A 19,886-nucleotide genomic window follows, 5' to 3' on the forward strand; every position below is an offset into this window, starting at 1 on the left:
GCCCCGCCCTCTCTATTCTCCTGTCCATCACTTGCTATCCCCAGCCCTTATACACTCTGTTAATCAGTTTATTTTAATTATGCAATATATAAAAGTAAAAATCACGTTTATAGTTATGAAATAAATGGTCTGTTTTTAATGCATGCTATTTTAATATCAAATGAAGCATTTACAATTATACATTTTGTTCTCTATTTTGTAAATCTAAAATGAAGTATTGATAATTATATATTTTTTTCTTCCAATAACAAAGTCTCAGTGTGACACCTGTGACTGAACAGTATCTGCCAGTGTCTTGAAGTCTGGGTTGTAGTCTGAGATTGCTAGTCGTATACAGTCCATCAGATGGGCATCTGTGATCCTGCGCTCAACCTGGGAAGCTTGCTCCAGCACAGCTGGAGCTAGACGCAGCCTCCCTGGGCTGAGTGCAGGGCAGCTGGGCTGGAGGGAAGAGAAGTGGCTGCCCAGCCAGGTGGCCATGGCGCTCAGCCAGGGTGCACCAAGCTCCACGTGGGCAGGCTCAGAGGAGAAGCCGCCGATCAGCTGGAGCATGGGGCAGCCTCTTTCAGCTGAAAGCCACAGTCAGCTGGCTGGGGTGTTTTAGCCCTTCCAACCTCCCAGCTCCCACTATTCCTCCCAGCTACTCACCTGTGTTGTTGCTCGGTGAGTAGCTGCTCCTCAAATGAGGAAATTAATGTAAATGTACTGAGCAGGCGCGCAGTTCAGAGAGGGATCAAGAGCTACTCTTAGAGCCCCTGAGATCTACCGGTAGATCGCAATCTACTGATTGGTGACCACGGGTTTAACTGGTTAACTAATAAGCTGATGGTTATTGGTTCCAGTTAACGGTTAAACTCTCACAGGGCTGGGCAGACTGCAAGGCCAGCAGAGCCTGAAGCCTTTGGGGCTGGGAACCTGTTTAATAATGTAACTGATGGAACTGTAATCGGTTACAGGGTTAGTATTTTTTAACCCTTTTTACACCTTTATTTTCAAGTGCCCAAAGTGATCGAGCTTCATTAGGAGACTATTCTACATCCAAGGGGCAGCCTCTGTGAAGGGGCTAACTGGGGCCAGTATCTCTTAGTAGGTGTCCAGAAATAAGCAGGTCTGCTCAGCACAGAGCTCAGTTGGGATGCCTTTTTACACTGTACTTGTTTTTGATGATTAAACTCATGTTCTTCTTAGTCTCAACACTCAAATCTCTGCCTTTACAACCCCCCCGCCACAGGCCTTCCAACTGCAATGAACATCAAGCAGTAATGGACTTGAATGAGATTAATCTACTAACAACTATAGTGAGCTGTCTTAATGTAATCTCAGCACCATTCTCATCTCTCCCAACCCCAGGGCCAGGTCTCTGCTTATTAAGCAGCTTGGCAGCTATTACAGCCTTACGGACACGCTGCAGGATCATTTCCAGGAATCAGGCTGTTCCTTGGGAAGGCAACAGACACCTTCAGTGAGTGGACGGAACCATTTTCGTAATTTGCTTGGCATTTGTTTGTTGTTTTTAACAAAACAGCTGGTCCCCTCTGAAAGCCAGGAGAACTGCACACTGCTGCAGGGCTCTTCTTTCTGCTTAACAGAACGTGATTATTTTCAGGAGCTTCTCTTGCCACTGCATCCCCACTGCTAACTGATTGTTGATTCTGGTCTCCAAACTCGGCTGCAGAGCGACAACGCTGTTCTTCCCACTGCTTCCTCCTCTTTTTGTTCCTTTTCTATTCCCCCTTCTCCTCAAGCCACCAGTTCTGGAGAATCAAGGGTGTTTTGAGTATCAACATCCTCCCAGAGATGCCCGTCCAGATCAGCAGTTAGCAACAGCAGCTCCAAGAGGAGACAAAAGAGACTCTTCTGCATTTCACATTGTGCTGCTGTAAATAAAGGCTGGAGGGCAGCTTTTCTTACAAGAGGGGGCTAACCCCCTTCAACAAATAGCAGAGAAGAGCTGGTCTCCTCGACAGCTCTCCCCACGAGACTCTAGTACAGATTAACAGAGACACTTAATTTAATTTATTGAGCCAAACTCTCCAGGATAACCCTCTGAACACGTGACACTTTCATTTAGGAGCAAAATCTTGCTCCCTGGCTGGGCATGTCAATTAAAGAAATCTTCACTGAAAATATAATCCTGTTAGAGAGCAGGATAGTTCTACAGAGAGGCAGAGTCTGGTGTGTACAGATGTTCACGCATGTCACAGGAAGAGAGCAGTTGGTTGGCTTTTGACCACCACATTAGCTACACTTCAGTAGCATCTTCCAGACTTCGCCTATCAGGTATTCCAGCCATCTGTAGGCCTCCTGAGCCCTCAATTTTGAAAATATGCATGACGTCTCTCAGTGAGGTATTACAGGAACCTCATTTGGTCTGAGGCTAGAGCAAAGCTGATGTACAAGTGCCTCCCAATCACTGATCCTCCTGAACTCCCCACACTTCCAAATGAGCCAGGGAATGAGTCTCTCTCAGCTGGGAAGAGATAAATGTGCAGAGTGGGAGAAATTTTCCAACAAGACAAAAATGTCATCGGACTTAGGCAACACAATTACAGAAGGAAACTGAGTTCAGTGCACAGGGCAGATTGCTTCCAGGAGCAACAGTACTGGGCAAAGGTGGAGCAACATTTGGACAAGTGAACAATGAGATCTGTCATGGTTAGTTACAGAAAGAAAGGAGCAAAGTTCACATACATGCATGAAATGCATCACAAACCAGAGCCAGCAAGAATCCACAGGATATTAATGGATTTACATGCTGGTCCCTGTGACCTAGAGACCTCTTGGTATTAACCTACAGGGTGCGCAGTGTTATGGGGATCCCCTCTTGGTCTCTAAAGTTTGTCAGATGACAATGGCAAGGTCTCCACTGAAAGCCTGTTTCACACTGTTCATCATAATCATTGGTAAAGGTATGTGTGGATACTATACAAGGAGTTCTGTACATACACTGAAAATTATGCTGTGTCTTTATGCCAGCTGGTGGAGGGTACTCAGTTTATAAGTGAAGACAATGGATGATTAGACCTACAGTAAAACATGGCAAGAGTGAGCTCTCATGGGATTTAGCAAAAGGGATTATGTCTAAGAGGTGGTGTCGTTGCAATGTTTTGCACACCACAGCATGGTGATAGTCCGCAAATAGTCACAAATAGTCACTATGACAAGTGGTCTCTTTTCAGAGGTGATTTCTACAAAAGGTTTTACCATATATCTGGAGGTGCAGAAGAACATACAGGTCTCTAGGTGAAGGGAGACAAGCAGCCAGTTGGCTTGCTTTACAAACAGAGCATCACAGCTAGTCTTGCTGTTTTATGCTGGAAGAGAAACTTTGGGTGAGCTAATCTTTATGAGACAGGCAAGTATTTTGTTACTTAACATTTTTGCTGGAGCCTAAAATTAAGAACCCATTTCTTTCCATTAATTCTACTGACTTCCTCTTCAATCTCTATTTTATATTTTCTCTATAAACAAATCTAAGTGCTGTAAGATGGAACCAAGAGATAATCCTAAAATGCAACTAGAAAACTGAGGCGTTCCATTCGTTTGGGAACAGCAGACTGGTGAATTCTGAGTGTGTCCAGGGGAGCAGGGTCTCTCACTCCTGGGGTTAGCTTGGAGGGCTCAGGCTCAGCGCTTGCCATTTCTGACATGTGCAGGCTATCTCCAAACAGGGCTCTAATGTAGTCTGGCGTCTCAGACCAGCTCGCTGATATTTTGGTTTGACCCAATGCTTTCTAACATGGCTTGTGCCAATCCAGTTACAGCTGGAACTCCTTTGACCAAAGCAGAGCTTACATTACAGGTCAATAGCTTTATAGCTTGATGATAATGGGCATGCAGATGGAGCCTTACTCCTGTGTCATAAATGGACCTTTGTGTCACTGCAATTTAACAGGAGACAGATTTAACTTCTTCTAGAAGAAAATATCACGCACATCAGAAACAAAATTTAAATTACTCATGCATCAGAGAAGGCTCTAAGTTAACTAAATCCCACAGATAGCTTGGTGAGACTTTTCAACGTGCAGCTGTTCAAAAAAGTCAACAAAACACTAGGATGCATAAGAAATGGCATGAAGAAAAATAAGGTAATGTCATTGTGTAATTTAATGATGCAGGCTCATCTGGAATATGGAGTGCAGTACTGGTCACTCCAGCTAAAAAAAAATATTGCAGAATTAGAGAGAGATCAGAGAAGGGCAATGAGAACGATTAGGGACTCAGAAAAACTCACTGGAAGAAGGGAGAAGATCGCAATTGTTTGCCTTAGAAAGAAGTTGAATAATAGGAGACATGATAAAAGTACATAAAATAATGAATTGTCAGGAGACGGCATATCAGGAGCTTCTGTTCTTGTAGTGACAGGGAGAACAAGGAGATATTAAATGAAATTAAAAAGGTATCACATTCAAAACCGACAAAAGGAAACAGTTTCACACGATGTGTAGGCAGACTATGTAACTAGCTGTCACATAATATGATAAATTACAGAAACATAAGGGCGGAAGGGACCCTTGAGGAGTCATCAAGTTCAGCCCTCTACTCTGAGACAGGACCAAGGAAATCTAGACTATCCCTGACAGGTGTCTGTCCAATCTGTCCTTAAAACACCCCCAAAGTTGGGGATTCCACAATCTCCCTCAGAAGCCTATTCCAGAGCTTAACTACATTTACAATTAGAAAGTTTTTCCTAAATGTCCCGTGTTGCAGATAAGAAGTCCTACCTTCAGTGGACATGGAGAACAATTAATCACAATCCCCTTTATAACAGCCCTTAACATAGGTAAAGACTGTTCTGTATCCCTCTCTCTCTGATTTTTTCTCAAGACTAAATATACCCAGGTTTTTTTTTTTTTTTTATTCTAAACAGTCAGGTTTTTGAAATCTTATTTTTGCTGTTCTCCTCTGGACTCTCTCCAATAGATCTCTTTCCTAAAGCATGCTGCTGAGAACTAGACACAGTACATGTTGAACTTCTCTAGTCCAGAACCTTCAGAACATGACCAATGCTGAACCAGAGAATTTGCCGGACCACAGGAGGTCAACATTGTTTAGCAACATCACCAAACACTTTCACTGTTTACTGAGCTCTTAGAAGACATTTAGAAGTAAATTAGAGCTAATAGCACAGAACACTGAAAACCAGGACTGGTGGCTGGAAACCAACTTTATGGGACCACAGGAAACTTAGCCTGATTTCCATTTTTCACGAGTATGGCCAACTAAAATCATGCTGAATCACAAATATTACTGAACCAGAGAAGATGGTCAACCTGTACTCCAGCTGAGACCTCACCAGCGTTGAATGGAGTACAACAAAAACCTCTAGGCTACGTCTACACTGGCCCCTTCTCCAGAAGAGGCATGATAATTTACAACTTTGGAATAGGGAAATCTGCGGGGAATTTAAATATCCCCCGCGGGATTTAAATAAACATGGCCACCGCCGCTTTTTTCCCGGCTTGGGGAAAAGCCGGAAAAGAGCGTCTAGACTGGCGCGATCCTCCGGAATAAAGCCCTTTTCCAGAGAATCTCTTATTCCTACTTCGAATAGGAGATCCTCTGGAAAAGGGCTTTATTCCGGAAGATCGCGCCAGTCTAGACGCTCTTTTCCGGCTTTTCCCCAAGCCGGAAAAAAGCGGCGGCCATGTTTATTTAAATCCCCGCGGATTTCCCTATTCCAAAGTTGTAAATTAGCATGCCTCTTCCGGAGAAGGGGCCAGTGTAGACGTAGCCCTAGTGTATAACTCATAATACTCCTGTTCATACATTCCAGATCATCATTAGTCACTTTTGCAAATACACCACATTGTTGGCTCACATTCTATTAATTACAACTCCCAGATCCTTGTTAGCGATACTCTCACCTAGCCAGTTATTCTCCTTTTTGAAATTTGTTCATTTGATTTGTCCTTGCTACATGTATTACCTTACATTTGGTCCTTATCAAATTTAATTGTGTTGATTTCAGACCCATTTTTCAATTTGTCAAGGTCATTTTGAATTCCAATCTTGTCCTCCAAGAATTTGAATGCCTGCCAGCATGGCATAATCTACAAATTTTATAAGCATATTCTCCACTTCATTATCCAAGTCATTAATGAAAACATTGAATAATATTCAGATCCAGAACTAGCCCATGCAACACTCCAGTAGACACACCCTCCCACTTTGACAGTGAGCTATTGGTAACTACTACGAGTACAGTGTTGCGGCCAGTGATGCACCCATCCTGTGGTAATTTCATAGACCACATTTCTTGGGTTTGCTTACAAGACTGTAATGTGAGACAGCATAGAAAGTCTTACTAAAAGGGCAAGAACTTTACAACATCTAAAAAAGGGACTAGTGTACATTTATCTAGCTAACAAGAATAACCGGAATTGTTTGAAAGGGTATTAAACATTATGCTTCAGGCTTTAAACCAGGGATGGGGGACCTCAGGTCTGTTAGCCAGATGCGGCCCCTGGCTTGCCCGGATCCAGCCACCAAGGCTCAGGACCCCTCCTCCCCCCCAACACTGGGGAGCCTGCGCTGGCACTCCAGCCTCCCTGCTGCCCCACCACAGGGCAGAAACACACAAAATCTATTAGGCTGAGCCCCCCCCCCCCCCCCCTCGTCCCCGCAAGGCTCTGGTGTGGGAGGGGAACGTGGGGAGTGTTTTTCTTCTTCTTAGTCGGCGGTCATGTCAGTGAGGGGTTTATTTTTTTCCTTCTCACTTGAGAGGCCCCCCAACTAATTTTTCTGTGGGTCACAGAATCATAGAACACTAGAACTGGAAGGGACCTTGAGAGGTCATCAAGTCCAGTCCCCTGCCTTCACAGCAGGACCCAGTACCAGACCATCCCTGATAGATATCTATCTAACCTGCTCTTATCTCCAGAGATGGAGATTCCACAATCTCCCTAGGCAATTTATTTCAGTGTTTAACCACCCTGACAGGAAGTTTTTCCTAATGTCCAACCTAAACCTCCCTTGCTGCAGTTTAAGCCCATTGCTTGTCGTCCTATCCTCAGAGGCCAAGGAGAACAATTTTTCTCCCTTCTCCTTGTGATAATCTTTTAGATATCTGAAAACCATTATGTCCCCTCTCAGTCTTCTCCTTTCCAAACTAAACGAGCCCAGTTCTTTCAGTCTTCCTTCATAGGTCATGTTTTCTAGACCAGTGTTTCTCAACCTTTTTTTTGAATCAAATACCCCTTTAAAATAAATTATAAGTACCCCCAGTACCTACAGTTTCCAGACAAATTTTTTCTACCATTGCAACACATTTGTTTAACACCTTAATCATAATTGCCTATAGGCAATAAACTTGCCATAGTACTTACGATTGTGCAAAAAGGATAAATAAAAAAAGTTAGGTGAACATAAAATAAGTCCAATTTTTTTATTCATATATACAGGCAGTCCCCGAGTTACGCGGATCTGACTTACGTCGAATCCGCAGATACGAATGGGGATTTTCTCGCCCCGCAGGACTGGAGCGGCGGGACACCTGGTCCCGCCGCCCGCCTCCTCCGGGGCGAGAAAAGCTGCTCCCCGTCTCCCTGGTCTGCTGCGGGAGCCAGCAGACCAGGGAGACGCTGAGCAAAGCCGCGCAGGACCCGGGGCCGGACCTGCGGCGCTTCAAGCTGATCTGGAAGCGCCACGGGTCCGGCCCCGGGTCCTGCACCGCTTTGCTCAGCGTCTCTCTGGTCTGCTGGGGGGGACGCAGCTAGTGCCCCCCTCAGCAGACCAGGGAGATGTGGAGCAAAGCCTGGGGCCTGTGGTAGAGCAGGTGGGGCGCTGCCGGTTGGTCCCACAGCACCGCTCCTTGGCGCTACTGGACCAACCCGGCAGCACCCCAGCTACTCTGCCCCAGGAGTCCTGATTCAGCCGCTGCTGATCAGTTTCAGCAGTGGCTGAATCAGGACGCCTGGGGCAGAGCAGCTGGGGTGCTGCTGGGTTGGTCCAGTAGCGTCGAGGAGCGGCCGCGCTACTGGACCAACCCAGCAGCACCCGAGCTGCTCTGCCCCAGGCGTCCCCAAGTTAGCCGCTGCTGAAACTGACCAGCGGCTGACTACAGGAAGCCCGAGGCAGAGTTGCTCTGCCCCGGGGTTCCTGGAATCAGCTGCTGTTCAGTTTCAGCAGCAGCTGACTTGGGGACGCCTGGGGTTCTTAAGTTGAATCTGTATGTAAGTCAGAACTGGTGTCCAGATTCAGCGGCTGAATCTGGATGCCAGTTCCGACTTGCATACAGATTCAACTTAAGAACAAACCTACAGTCCCTATCTTGTACGTAACCCGGGGACTGCCTGTACACACATACACACGTGCATATATTTGTATACAAATATAAATGAACAGCGATCAATAAAATTACAAGAAAATTATAATTAATATAATGCAAAATTTGAGCTTGTTTGGATTAAACCAATTTTTCAAACCTAGGTTTCAAAATGCTGATGGCCATAATTAAACAGTTTTCTGGAGACATACGATTTCATAATTTAGTTTTTAATTCAGTCATAGCCAAAAACTTGCCTCACATAAATAGGCTAATGGGAGGAATTCTGAGAGAGCTGTGTTATTCTATTTATATTCACTTTTCATTTTCTGCCTGAACACAGCAATGTTGCCAAGTCCCATGCATTGCATCTTTAGTACACTATCAGTAGAAAGCTCAAAAAGTTGCTCCTTTATTTCTTTTGAAATCTCTGCTCTCAAATAACATTTTCATCAAACAGATTCAAAATCCAAAGCTTCTGCCTGTGTTCAGCTTCATCAAAGCTTGGAAATATCGTTCAAAATTTAATTCCAAATTTGTCAAAATGTTCCTTTATTGATGTTTTGACATTCATCCTAAATAATTTCATTTTCCCCACAAAATTCCGAAATATTGAAATGACACAAAATTTCCAAATAAAGCATTATTTTTCCAGAATGCTAATATTTTTCTTGAATGATTGTACTTTATCATGGAAGATTAAGATATTTGCATGAAAACCTTGTAACTGTAGGTTCAGGTTACTGATTTTATCAAATATGTCACAAAGGCAGGCTAATCTGCAAATCCATAATTAGTCTTCAAAATTTTGTACTAAATTGAATTTGATTTCGGTGAGAAAAACTGCAACTTCAGCCTTTAGCTCAAATAGATGGTTGAGCAGTTTTCCATGCAACAACTATCGAATACTGGCATGAAGTAATACAGTATTATGTTCAGATCCCATAACATGGCACAGTGATAAAAAAAAAAAAGATGTAAATTTAGAGCCTGTGACTTTATGAGGTTAACTGTCTTCACTGCAATCTCTAGCACAGAGTTTAAAACTTCATTCAGCTGTTTTAAAGCCAATGCTTCTGCGAATGATATGAGTACGCTTTATTAAAGAGTTTATAGTTTTTAAATCGAGCAATAAAACCATTTTGTCGACTACCATTGCTGCTGCTCCATATGTACACACAGATACGTACCACTCCCATGATAATCCGTGTTTCAAAATCTGTTCATTTAACCAGTTAAAAATGTCTTCCCCTGTTGTTTTAGGTCAAAGTCTTTACAGTAGTATTATTTGCTCGCATTCCTTTTTCGTCTTCATCGTCAATGTAGCTGACAAACACCGTTAATTATTTTCAATTGGAAATATCTGATGATTCAAGCTGTAAAGCAAACTGTTTCTTCTGAATAATTTTTTCAGTAATTTGTTTTATGATGTCTTCTGCCACTTCGTCAATTCTTTTTATTGTATCATTCGAATGTGGGATATTTTAAATTTTGACAACTTCTATTTCACTATACATAATTTTTTCATAGCAGCACTAGATATATTGATACCTTCACATTTTCTTGTAAAATAGTCAATGGATTTATCTTTTAATGTAGGATGCTTTGTATTAAGGTGTCATTTCAACAGAGACAGTTTCATACAGTGGTTAGATAAAGTTTCACAGCAAATCATGCAAAGGGAGTATACTTCTGTTTGTAGTAAACCTGAATTTAAGATATTCGGAATTGTTTTTCTTATCTCAGAAGAATTTCCACTTCCACCACTGCTGTGTGGTTCTCTCACTACTGGTTTTCCCACCTCAAATGTTTCTGACACTGTTTCTGATGTACTACCTTCCTCCAAATCTGCAGTTTTATTCTTTGTTTTCACAAGAAAATCGGTCCATTTTAAATCCAAAACTAAAATTGTACTAATAGCAATTTTATCACTTACTTCAGATAGCAACAAGCGTAATATTCAACTGTTTACATCCATCCACTATGAATGCTGGCAGTTACTGATGCTACCTAGTAGCGAGACATGCCAAAGATGAACGAAGTTTGCCAATAACATACCACTCATCACCACTTGGCCGATTCCGTACCTCCATCTAACCTCGTCTGTATTACATACAAATCCATTAGCAGAACTACTTGACCTACTTAACTGTGTTTATTAGAAGCAAAATGGCTGCACCTATGTACATTTTGTGTAACGTGTAACATCTCAACATTATCCAAGGCGATGGCAGCATAGGGAGCCACCGTTCAACATCGCAAAATTCAAACAGTCAAACGTCACCATATAGTCAACAAATGCACTTGATTGTGTTGCCCTAAACACAATAGTAAAATGGTCTTCCAGCAAAGAACTGTAAGGTGGAGGCGCATATCACTCTACTCAATACAGCTAAGGGATTGAAGAAGTTCATGGATTCAACCAAGGTTTGCCGATTGATAACATACCCCAAGTGGGCAATGCAATTTTTGGGTGTAAAAAGTACATAAATAATAAAGCGCTGTAAAACTTAACACAAAAATTCAGTTTTCTCCAGACTTCAGTTGTGTTGACATACTCTCCCACTTCTCTCTAGTATCCTTAAGGGTACTCGTACCACTGGTTGAGAAACACTGCTCTAGACCTTTAATCATTCTTGTTGCTCATCTCTGGACTGTCTCCAATTTCTCCACATCTTTCTTCAAATGTGGTGCCCAGAACTGGACACAATACTCCAATTGAGGCCTAATCAGTGCAGAGTAAAGTGGAAGAATGACTTCTTATATCATTTCTGTTAATGCATCCCAGAATCATGTTTGCTTTTTTTGCAACAGCATCACACGGTTGACTCATTTAGCTTGTGGTACACTACGACTCCTCGATCCCTTTCTGCAGTATTCCTTCCTAGACAGTCACTTCCCATTCTGTATGTGTGAAACCGATTGTTCATTCCTAAGTGGAGTACTTTGCATTCAGCGGGGCCTGATCCAAAAGAAGTTCTCCACCCCTGGTTTAAACCAATGTTAAACTCTGGAGACCAGGCTAAGCACTAATATAGGAGGCAGACTGTCCCCCTCTCCCAGGGCTGGGCTACTGCTTCTCACAGCTTCCATTGGCCAAGAACGGTGAACCATGGTCACGGGGAGCTCCAAATGGTCCTACTTGCAGAATCTCAGATAAATAAAGTGTCTGTCGACCCAGGTGAACCCCCTGGCTACTTATTGCCCACCCTTGTCCTACCCACTGGGATTCTCACACCTTCTATGCAAATATATGGTTCTAGCAACCATCAGAGACAGGACACTGGATGAGAAGTGGACACTGGATGAGAAGTCTTCTGGTCAGATGTGGCAATTCCTACACTCCTGAAGATTTCACACAGTAATCAAGGGAGTTGGAGCTTTATCCCATTACATCTTGTTCACTCTCAGGGCCTGAGTGCTAAATATGATTTGTAAGGACACACCTATGAGTTCTTTGTTTAGTCTAGTTTCAGATTATTCAAGCAGTGCAGCACCTGGACTGGTTATCCCATATATTTTATATGGTATATACACATTTGTGTGTCTGATATTCAGCCCAATAAATCCTCAGACCAACTCCTGACATTCCTGAGATATTTGTGTTACTCTTTCCTCCCTCCACATGGGAAATATGGCCCTGGAATCAGAGGCCAGAGCTGAATGCAAGCTCATATCTGACTTTTCTGTGTGCTACTGCCTAACTCCAAACCCTACAGCTCCTAAAAGCCTGATACGTTAGTGCTTATTGTAACCCTTTGGCTGTGATCAGTTTTCAATTAACATAACGGGGTTCCTATGCATGCCAATTTCAATACATTTTTCAAAACAAACATTTCAGCAAATACTTTTGTAAGCACAAGATTTTCATTTCCCTCATTCTCATCACCTATTAATTGTGTAATTCATTAAAAAAGAAGGCAAGAACAAGAGAAGAGTGACCATACCTTAGGCCAGGCATGTCCAAAGTCCGACCCGCGGGCCAATTGCGGCCCGTGTCCCGGTTTAATATGGCCCCACAGGTAATTTGGTAATATCTATCTTTTATGGCCCCTGTGGCGAGACGTGCTCCCCCAGCCCGTCTCTCGCCTCTTGCCCGCCCCAGTCTCAGTCCTGTAAAGTCCGCCGGGGGAGGGTAGCTCCCTTCTCTGGTCCTTGAGTCTCGGGGCCCCCTGCGCTCCGCCTGAGTATCCTGGCTGTCGGGCTCGGAACGCCCTCACCCGAGCTCGGCCCTTCCCGGCCCTTGGGCGTCCAGTCCGGCCAGCCTCACTCCATCCCGCTGGGCCCGCTCAGCCGTCCCGTTTCCGCCGCCCTCTGGGTCAGCCTGCCGTGCTCCCCGGTTCGGGGTCGCGTCCCCCGGCCGCTGCCCCCCTGGAGCTGCCTGTGGGGAGAGGAAGAACTCCGCCCGCCTTCACCCCTGCTTCCTCCCCCTCTCCTGGCTCCCCAGCGCTCTTTTGAACTGGTGCGCCCAGTGCACCGCTTCCGGCCACGCCGCCGCCCGTGGCCTCCGTGGTCCTAGAGCCTGCCCTGTAGGGCACGTCCGCAGCTCCGCTCCCCAGCTCGGCTGCGGGTTCGCCTTGCCCCCGGGCCGCCGTGAGGCCGGCGTGCCCTGCGCTCTCCACCCGCCTCCGACCCCGCGGGCCCTCCGCCTCGGGGCTGAGAGTGTGGGGACGGACCTCCCCCTCACAGCCCCCAACGAATCTCCGAGCGCCGCTCAGGATTAAGGATGAGCCCGGGCGTGTTCGCAGCTCCACGTACCCGAACCCGCCGGGAAGCTGACAGTGCGCAGCGCTAATCACAAGTACTGAGATATTTTCCCAGTCCACAGCTGCAGAGATTGGGAAGTGTCTCAGTACCTGTGATTGGCGCTGCGCGCTGTCAGCTTCCTGGCGGGCTCGGGCACGTGGAGCTGCGAACACGCCCAAGCTCATCCTGAGACTTCACCACACACAGCCACAAAGGCAAGAGAATTCTTGTTGGGCAGTGTATTAGTGCTCGGACGAACACACTTAGATCAAAACCTCTGGCACTGCGCTCACATGATCCCTTCCCCTTCTGGTCAATTTAAAAAATGGCGACTGTAAATAAGAGAAGGAAAGTTGACAGTGAGGGCCGCCGTTTCCAGGACAGGTGGAAAGTGGAATATTTCTTCACTGAAATACGGAATCACTGTGTTTGTCTGATATGCCAAGAGACTGTGGCTGTTTATAAGGAATTTAATGTCAAGAGACACTACCAGTCGAGACATAGCACATACGACAAGCTAACAGGGCGCGACCGCAGTGAAAAGTTGAAGCAATTTGAAGCTGTTTTAATGTCACAACAGCGATTTTTCACAAGAACCCGTGAGTCGAATGAAAATGCCACAAGGGCGAGCTATGAGGTGGCAACGTTAATTGCTAAAAATTGCAAATCTTTTGCTGAGGGTGACTTTATCAAAGAATGCGTTATGAAAATGGTTGAGAATCTCTGTCCCGAGAAGAAGCAAGAGTTTGCCAACATTTGCCTGGCTCGTAACACTGTAGCACGGAGAATTGAAGAGATTTCATCAGATATTAAGAGACAGTTGACGTCCAAAGGAGTGGATTTTGACTTCTTTTCAATAGCCTGTGATGAAAGCACGGACCTATCTGACACAGCTCAGTTGCTGATTTTTATGAGAGGGGTGGACGATGAAATGAATGTGACTGAAGAGCTACTTGACCTCTAGAGCCTTACGGACCAAACAAGAGGAAAAGATTTCTTTGTTTGTTAGTTCCGCCATAGATGACATGAAACTGCCTTGGAACAAAGTTACTGGGATTATTACTGATGGGGCACCTGCCATGGCTGGTGAACGAAGTGGATTATCAACCCTAATCTGTAACAAGGTGATCGAAGAAGGAGGCAAAGCTATTAAACTCCATTGTATATTCATCAACAAGTTCTCTGTGCTAAACATCTCAAATATGATCATGTTATGAAACCGGTGCTAAAGACTATTAATTTTATTCGCTCTAAAGCCCTGTGCCACCGCCAGTTTAAACAGTTTCTACTGGACATCCAGGCTGAATATGAAGATGTTTTATATCACAACGATGTAAGATGGCTCAGTCGGGGGTCTGCACTGCAGCGTTTCTACTCTCTCAGAAAGGAAATCGGAGAATTCTTGGAAACAAAGGGACAACCAATGCGAGAACTATCTGATCCTATTTGGCTGGCTGATTTGGGGTTTCTAGTTGACATAAAGCATCAATGTACTGAACACGAGTCTTCAGGGGAAAGATGCAGCGGTGAACCAGCTTTATTCACACCTCAAAGCCTTTGGAACAAAGCTGCAACTTTTCATAAGGCAGTTGTCACAAACACAGCCCAATACTATACATTTTTCAGTGTTGCAGGAAATAATGAACAGTTTTCCACAGGACAATATCAGTGTGCAAACGAGCAGGTATGCAGCAGACATCGCATCTCTGGCTGGGGAGTTTAAACAGCGCTTTCAGGATTTTGCAGCTATTGAAAAGGAGATCAGCCTTTTCTCCTCTCCATTCTCTGTTGACCCCAATGATGCTCCAGATCAGCTGCAGCTCGAGCTCATTGAGCTGCATTGTGACAGCGAGTTACGCAGTCGTCACCAACAGCTCTCTCTTGTGAACTTTTACCGCCAACTGGATAAGAGCCGGTTTCAAGAGATTCGAACATTGGCTAAGAAAATGCTGAGCTTGTTTGGCTCAACGTATGTGTGTGCGAAGACATTCTCTGCTATGAACTTTAACAAGAACCGCGTGAGGACAAGACTAAGTGACTCTCACCTGCGTGACATTTTGTGCATCAAAACCACTGCCTTTGAACCAGACCTAGCCTATGTGCTGCAGTCCAGAACTCAGTTTCACCCTTCACATTAGTGCAGGCAAGTTTTTGCCTGTATGTGTGATGCTAATGAGACACTTCGGAATTGCAAATGCTGCGGGGGATTTAAATATCCCCCACGGCATTTGCATGAACATGGCTCCCGCTTTTTTCCGGCTAGGGGTTTTGCCGGAGAAAAGCATCAGTCTAGACGGGATCTTGCGGAAAATAAACTCTTTTCCGGAAGATCCCTTATTCCTACTTGAAAGTAGAGCTGCAAATGGTCCTACTTGAAAGTAGGAATAAGGGATCTTCTGGAAAAGGGTTTATTTTCCGCAAGAGCCCGTCTAGACTGGCGCTTTTCTCCAGCAAAACCCCGAGCCAGAAAAAAGCGGCAGCCATGTTCATGCAAATGCTGCGGGGGATATTTAAATCCCCCACGGCATTTGCAATTCCGAAGTGTCTTATTAGCATCCCTTTTCCAGAAAAGGGTGCCAATGTAGACACAGCCAAGGAGTGAATTCCCTATAAACATCCAAGATTAGAGTTCCAGTGTGGAAGGAAATTACTCCCATTACAAAATGAGTATCAGATACCCACCAGACGAACTTAGGGGAAATGAAATGTCAGAGGCACGAAAGATCATTTCTTCCTCCTAGATCAGCGTATTGTACCAGGTTCTTCTACACAAGAGGAGCACTACAAATGAATGGAAAACACCACAAGCAAGTCAATCTTCAGAAGAGCATGCTGGGAATAAGCTAGAGGTAACAGAGTCTAAAATTGATTTACTAAACCAGTGATTTGACTTCAAATTAAAACTAGAATAGAAGAAAAAACCCAACTAATTAAGGAACGCAATACAAAGCTTGAAATGAACATGAGAATCACTACCATGTATCCTGATGCTTTAATCAATGTCATCTCACTTCACTTAAAAAAAGAATACCCCATGGATAACTGTTTGTATTGTATTAAATGAAAGGAGGATCGAAAGAGTTTTATGAAGTGTTTTAAAAAAATATGTCCTTGACAAACCTGAAAACTGAGCCACAACCCTGTACATTGTGTCATGCTGTAAATAAAATCCCCTTGAGAACATGGAATGATTTTATATTACCAAGGACATAAGCTTATAGTGATCATTAATTTTGGTCTTGCCCACATACAATTTTTGTATTGTTTAATTACACTGGCATAATTCCATCAGTACAACACCACCTTCCCTCCCCCCCCCCACACACACACACACTGATTGAGGTTATACCATAATAAAGTTGCCAGTCTTACACAGTAATGTGAATAAGCTCTACCAACATAAGAGACATTGGTACTAGAATAATTACATCACAGTAGGAGATGTACTAGCATAACTATTTTGGTTAATAAACCTCCTCCTCCTCCTCCTGACTCAAATAATTATATTAATACAAATACTGTGTATGTAGACTAGGCCTTGGTGTCTACCCTCAGAGAAACACTGCTGAACATATACTGACAGACTACATTTCTCTGGACAGGGATAGTGTCTTTTGTTTCTTTTATAGTACCAAGTACAAAATACAAACATATGGCCTCCCCCATTACAAAATGTAATCCCATGTTCTCTTTGACATGACCACAGCTCTAAAACAGAAGAGGTATGCTTTAAAATCCTACTTCCAGGAACTTGATACACTATCTCCACTTTTACAAGCCACAAAGTTAGAGATGCTTTGCAAATACAGGAAACAAAATCTCTCAGAGCATGATGAAGCACAAAGTACAGTTAGATGGTTGTTTGGGTCTGAAGAAAAGGAAACTGAGCAGGGATTTATATATTTTGGATGTGATCCAGAACATCTGCATGAAACATCAGTTACAAATTCTTTTTGAATCTAGAGTAGAGAGTAAGTATTAGGAATGTTAAAATATGTGTTTTTGTAAACATGCAATCACTGAAATTCTTCCTACATGCACCATCAGAGGCAGCAGCACAGGGTAAGGGGCAGACTGTGTGTAAACATGAGGGTTTACTGATGAGCTCAGGCTCATCAGTTAACTTTGTATATGGATACCTGCTCACATCCCTAGTAAGCATACTGAGTTTGACACCAATTACCCGATGGGATAATTAACCGGATTATGATTTGCTCTAAATGTTGAATACCCATAGCTTTGCACATCTGACTATATCTGAACAATTCACTGTAAACTTGCCATCAGCAATGGAATTCTAATGTTAGATGTTTACAGGTAATGCGCTCCTTGAATTTAGCAAATGGGAGCTGAAATTTATTACCCTCCATTCAAAGGAGGGATTGATTATCCCTACTCAGACACTTGTCTGTTTCAAGGACTACTTCAAGATGAATTCTTCTCTTATTTTTGGCCATGCATGTATAGAATAGAGTGAAATGGTAATGGCTTGTTATTACTTCAAGATGGTGGTATTACGCAAATGATTTAGGCAACTATTCCCTAAATGGCTTAAAAGAGAGCTGAAAAATGTATTGTGGAATAGGCCAAGAGAGCAAGAAAAAAAACAGTCTTGGGGAAAAATATTTGGTCTTCCCATCAGGATTGCAAAGATTCAAAGAGTCTAAAAGGTGCAAAGTAAGTTCAGTATACTCTGTGGTCACAAAAAAGTAAGGTACTTAATTATTACATCCACATATGCTGAATAACTATGCATACATTTACCCTGCACAGTAATTCTAACATGGCTGGAGGAGGGAAAAGTGGGTTCATGCACTGAATTATTTTAACAGAAGTTATTTATAAACATCCTTTTATTACTATTCATGGTTCTATTTTCCTCCATTTACAGATGTTGCATTAATATTTGTTCCTCCACTTGCAGAAGAATAACTGCCACTTTAAAACAAAAACAACAACAACAACAACAACAAAAGACCTCCATCATAACAACCTCCTCTCCAATCCTGTGCTACCTTCCCTGTTTTTAAAAATTTTCAGAGAATCAACTGTTAATGGCTCAAGTTCTTTGGCTAATTCTCTTATGAACTTGGCATGCAGAGTATGTTGCTCGTAGAGGTGTTGCTCATATCCGTTCCAGACCGTCACCTTCCCATCAGTTGGAGTAGCCAGCAAGAAAGAACTGAGAAGGTGCTGGGCCAGGTCATAATGACGAATATTTACTTCACTCCATCCCTAAATTATCTTCTATCTGCTGCCCAACCCTAGAGCCTCAACTTCAGTCTCTCCCCTGCACAAGTATAGCACAGCAATTTTTACATTCCACATATGCCCATCATATCAGTCTCCATAAATCCAATCCCATTTCACTTATTCAACCAAACTTTTCCAAATTTCTCTGCTTGTTGCCAGCTAAACCTACTTGGATTTTCTTCCCTCTCCACACACTCTTCTCTGATAGCTCTTTACCTCCACACACTCTCTTTTATTTCAGATTCTTCTTTCTTAAAGAAAGAAGGCCTCTGAACTCCAGGAGCAAAATGCACAATATTACTTCAATCGTGTTCTAATATTTTGCCCAGTCCCACTTTGCCAGAGCTCAGCATTTCCTTTACCTTATTTTCCACCAATGAGATGAGGATCTGCTCCATGATGTTATTGATTGCTGGGATGGAGTTTTGAATGTGGCCAATCACTACACCAATAGCAACCCTCGACAGCTCATAGCTGAGGTGGGTGTTCCTGCGCACCAGCTCGATCAGTTCCGCACCTATTGTCTTTGGCACAGACACAGCCTGGCTGCTGGATTCTGGTGCCAACAGCTCCAAAGCAGCTGCCTTCTTATCATCAAGGCAAAGAGAGTTGAAGGCTTCTAAGCCCCCAGAAGGAGCTGGTGCTGTCTTCTTGACTTGCTGATTCTTCTCCCCATCCATATGGAGAGACCTCTGACTCCCTGTTTCAAAAGGTGGTGCTGGGGCAGCCCTCTTGGTCTGGGGAGATTTGGTTGCCCCACCCCTTGCTGAAGTCCCATGCTTCAGGTGGGCCGAAGAGCTAATATCCAAGCTGCGCGATACTGTAGTGTGGGCACTCCTGCTGGGGACTGGGGGAGGAGTGTTGGAGGGGCTGGAAGTGGCTGTTGGGAGACCAGCTTCTGATGCAGTGGAACCAGTGTACAAGGTATCCAGGGAAGCTGTACTCATAGAAGAGGCACTGGAAACAGACCCAGAGGCGATTTCAACAGCATCTGAAAAAGAACAATTAAAAGACCTTAGAAACAACATCAAAGAAAAAGGTGAAAACAAACAGGCATGGTAGAGTCCATTAAGAAGCTCATTGTGCATGCTACCAAAGCAGTTTGACTTCTCTTCCTGGCTCACTTATCTCAAAGCAAAATTGTATTAGGTCTCTCTTGAGCATTCTAGTAAAGTAACCTCTTCAGGAGGGGAAGAAAGCTGTTCTGGGGAGATGAATTCTCTTCAAAAGGCTCACCATTTTAAGGACAAACATAACTAGGAGAAAGGAATCTTTTCCCCTTGGATTAAGCAATAACTTTTTCCTCCTCACCCTCCCCAACATACTGCATGTAGCCAGCACTTTTGATGGATGTATCTGAAAATTTCAAAGTACAGAAGATTACTCATTGCAGCAAGTCTCTCCCTTCTGTAAAGCTCCTTCCCTGCAGCATTACCTGTATGTTCTGCTTGGCGTTAACAGCAAGAAAAAAAACATTTGGCTGACAGGCATCTGTAGCCCAGTCTCTGCACTCTAGGTAATCGGATTACAAACCTGTTCCCTCTTACCACCCTCTCAGCCAGCACACGAGTACTTGCTAGAAGCATTTCTGAGTGCTTTCTCCTGTTGCGTTTTGGCTTAC

The 19,886-nt window shown here is 43.8% G+C and overlaps 1 protein-coding gene across 3 annotated transcripts in view; it reads right to left on the minus strand.

Moving 5' to 3' along the window:
• The window catches only part of NCKIPSD (NCK interacting protein with SH3 domain), a 100,033-nt gene that overhangs the window by 28,435 nt on the left and 51,712 nt on the right, over positions 1-19,886 (minus strand). For all 3 annotated transcript variants that reach the window (XM_075938842.1, XM_075938841.1, XM_075938843.1), the window contains one exon: positions 18,628-19,256. In XM_075938842.1, the coding sequence (XP_075794957.1) occupies positions 18,628-19,256 (629 nt within the window). The remainder of the gene's footprint in view (positions 1-18,627; positions 19,257-19,886) is intronic.

This window comes from Pelodiscus sinensis, chromosome 11, assembly GCF_049634645.1.
Source record: "Pelodiscus sinensis isolate JC-2024 chromosome 11, ASM4963464v1, whole genome shotgun sequence".
In the NCBI taxonomy this organism is placed as follows: Eukaryota; Metazoa; Chordata; order Testudines; family Trionychidae; genus Pelodiscus; species Pelodiscus sinensis.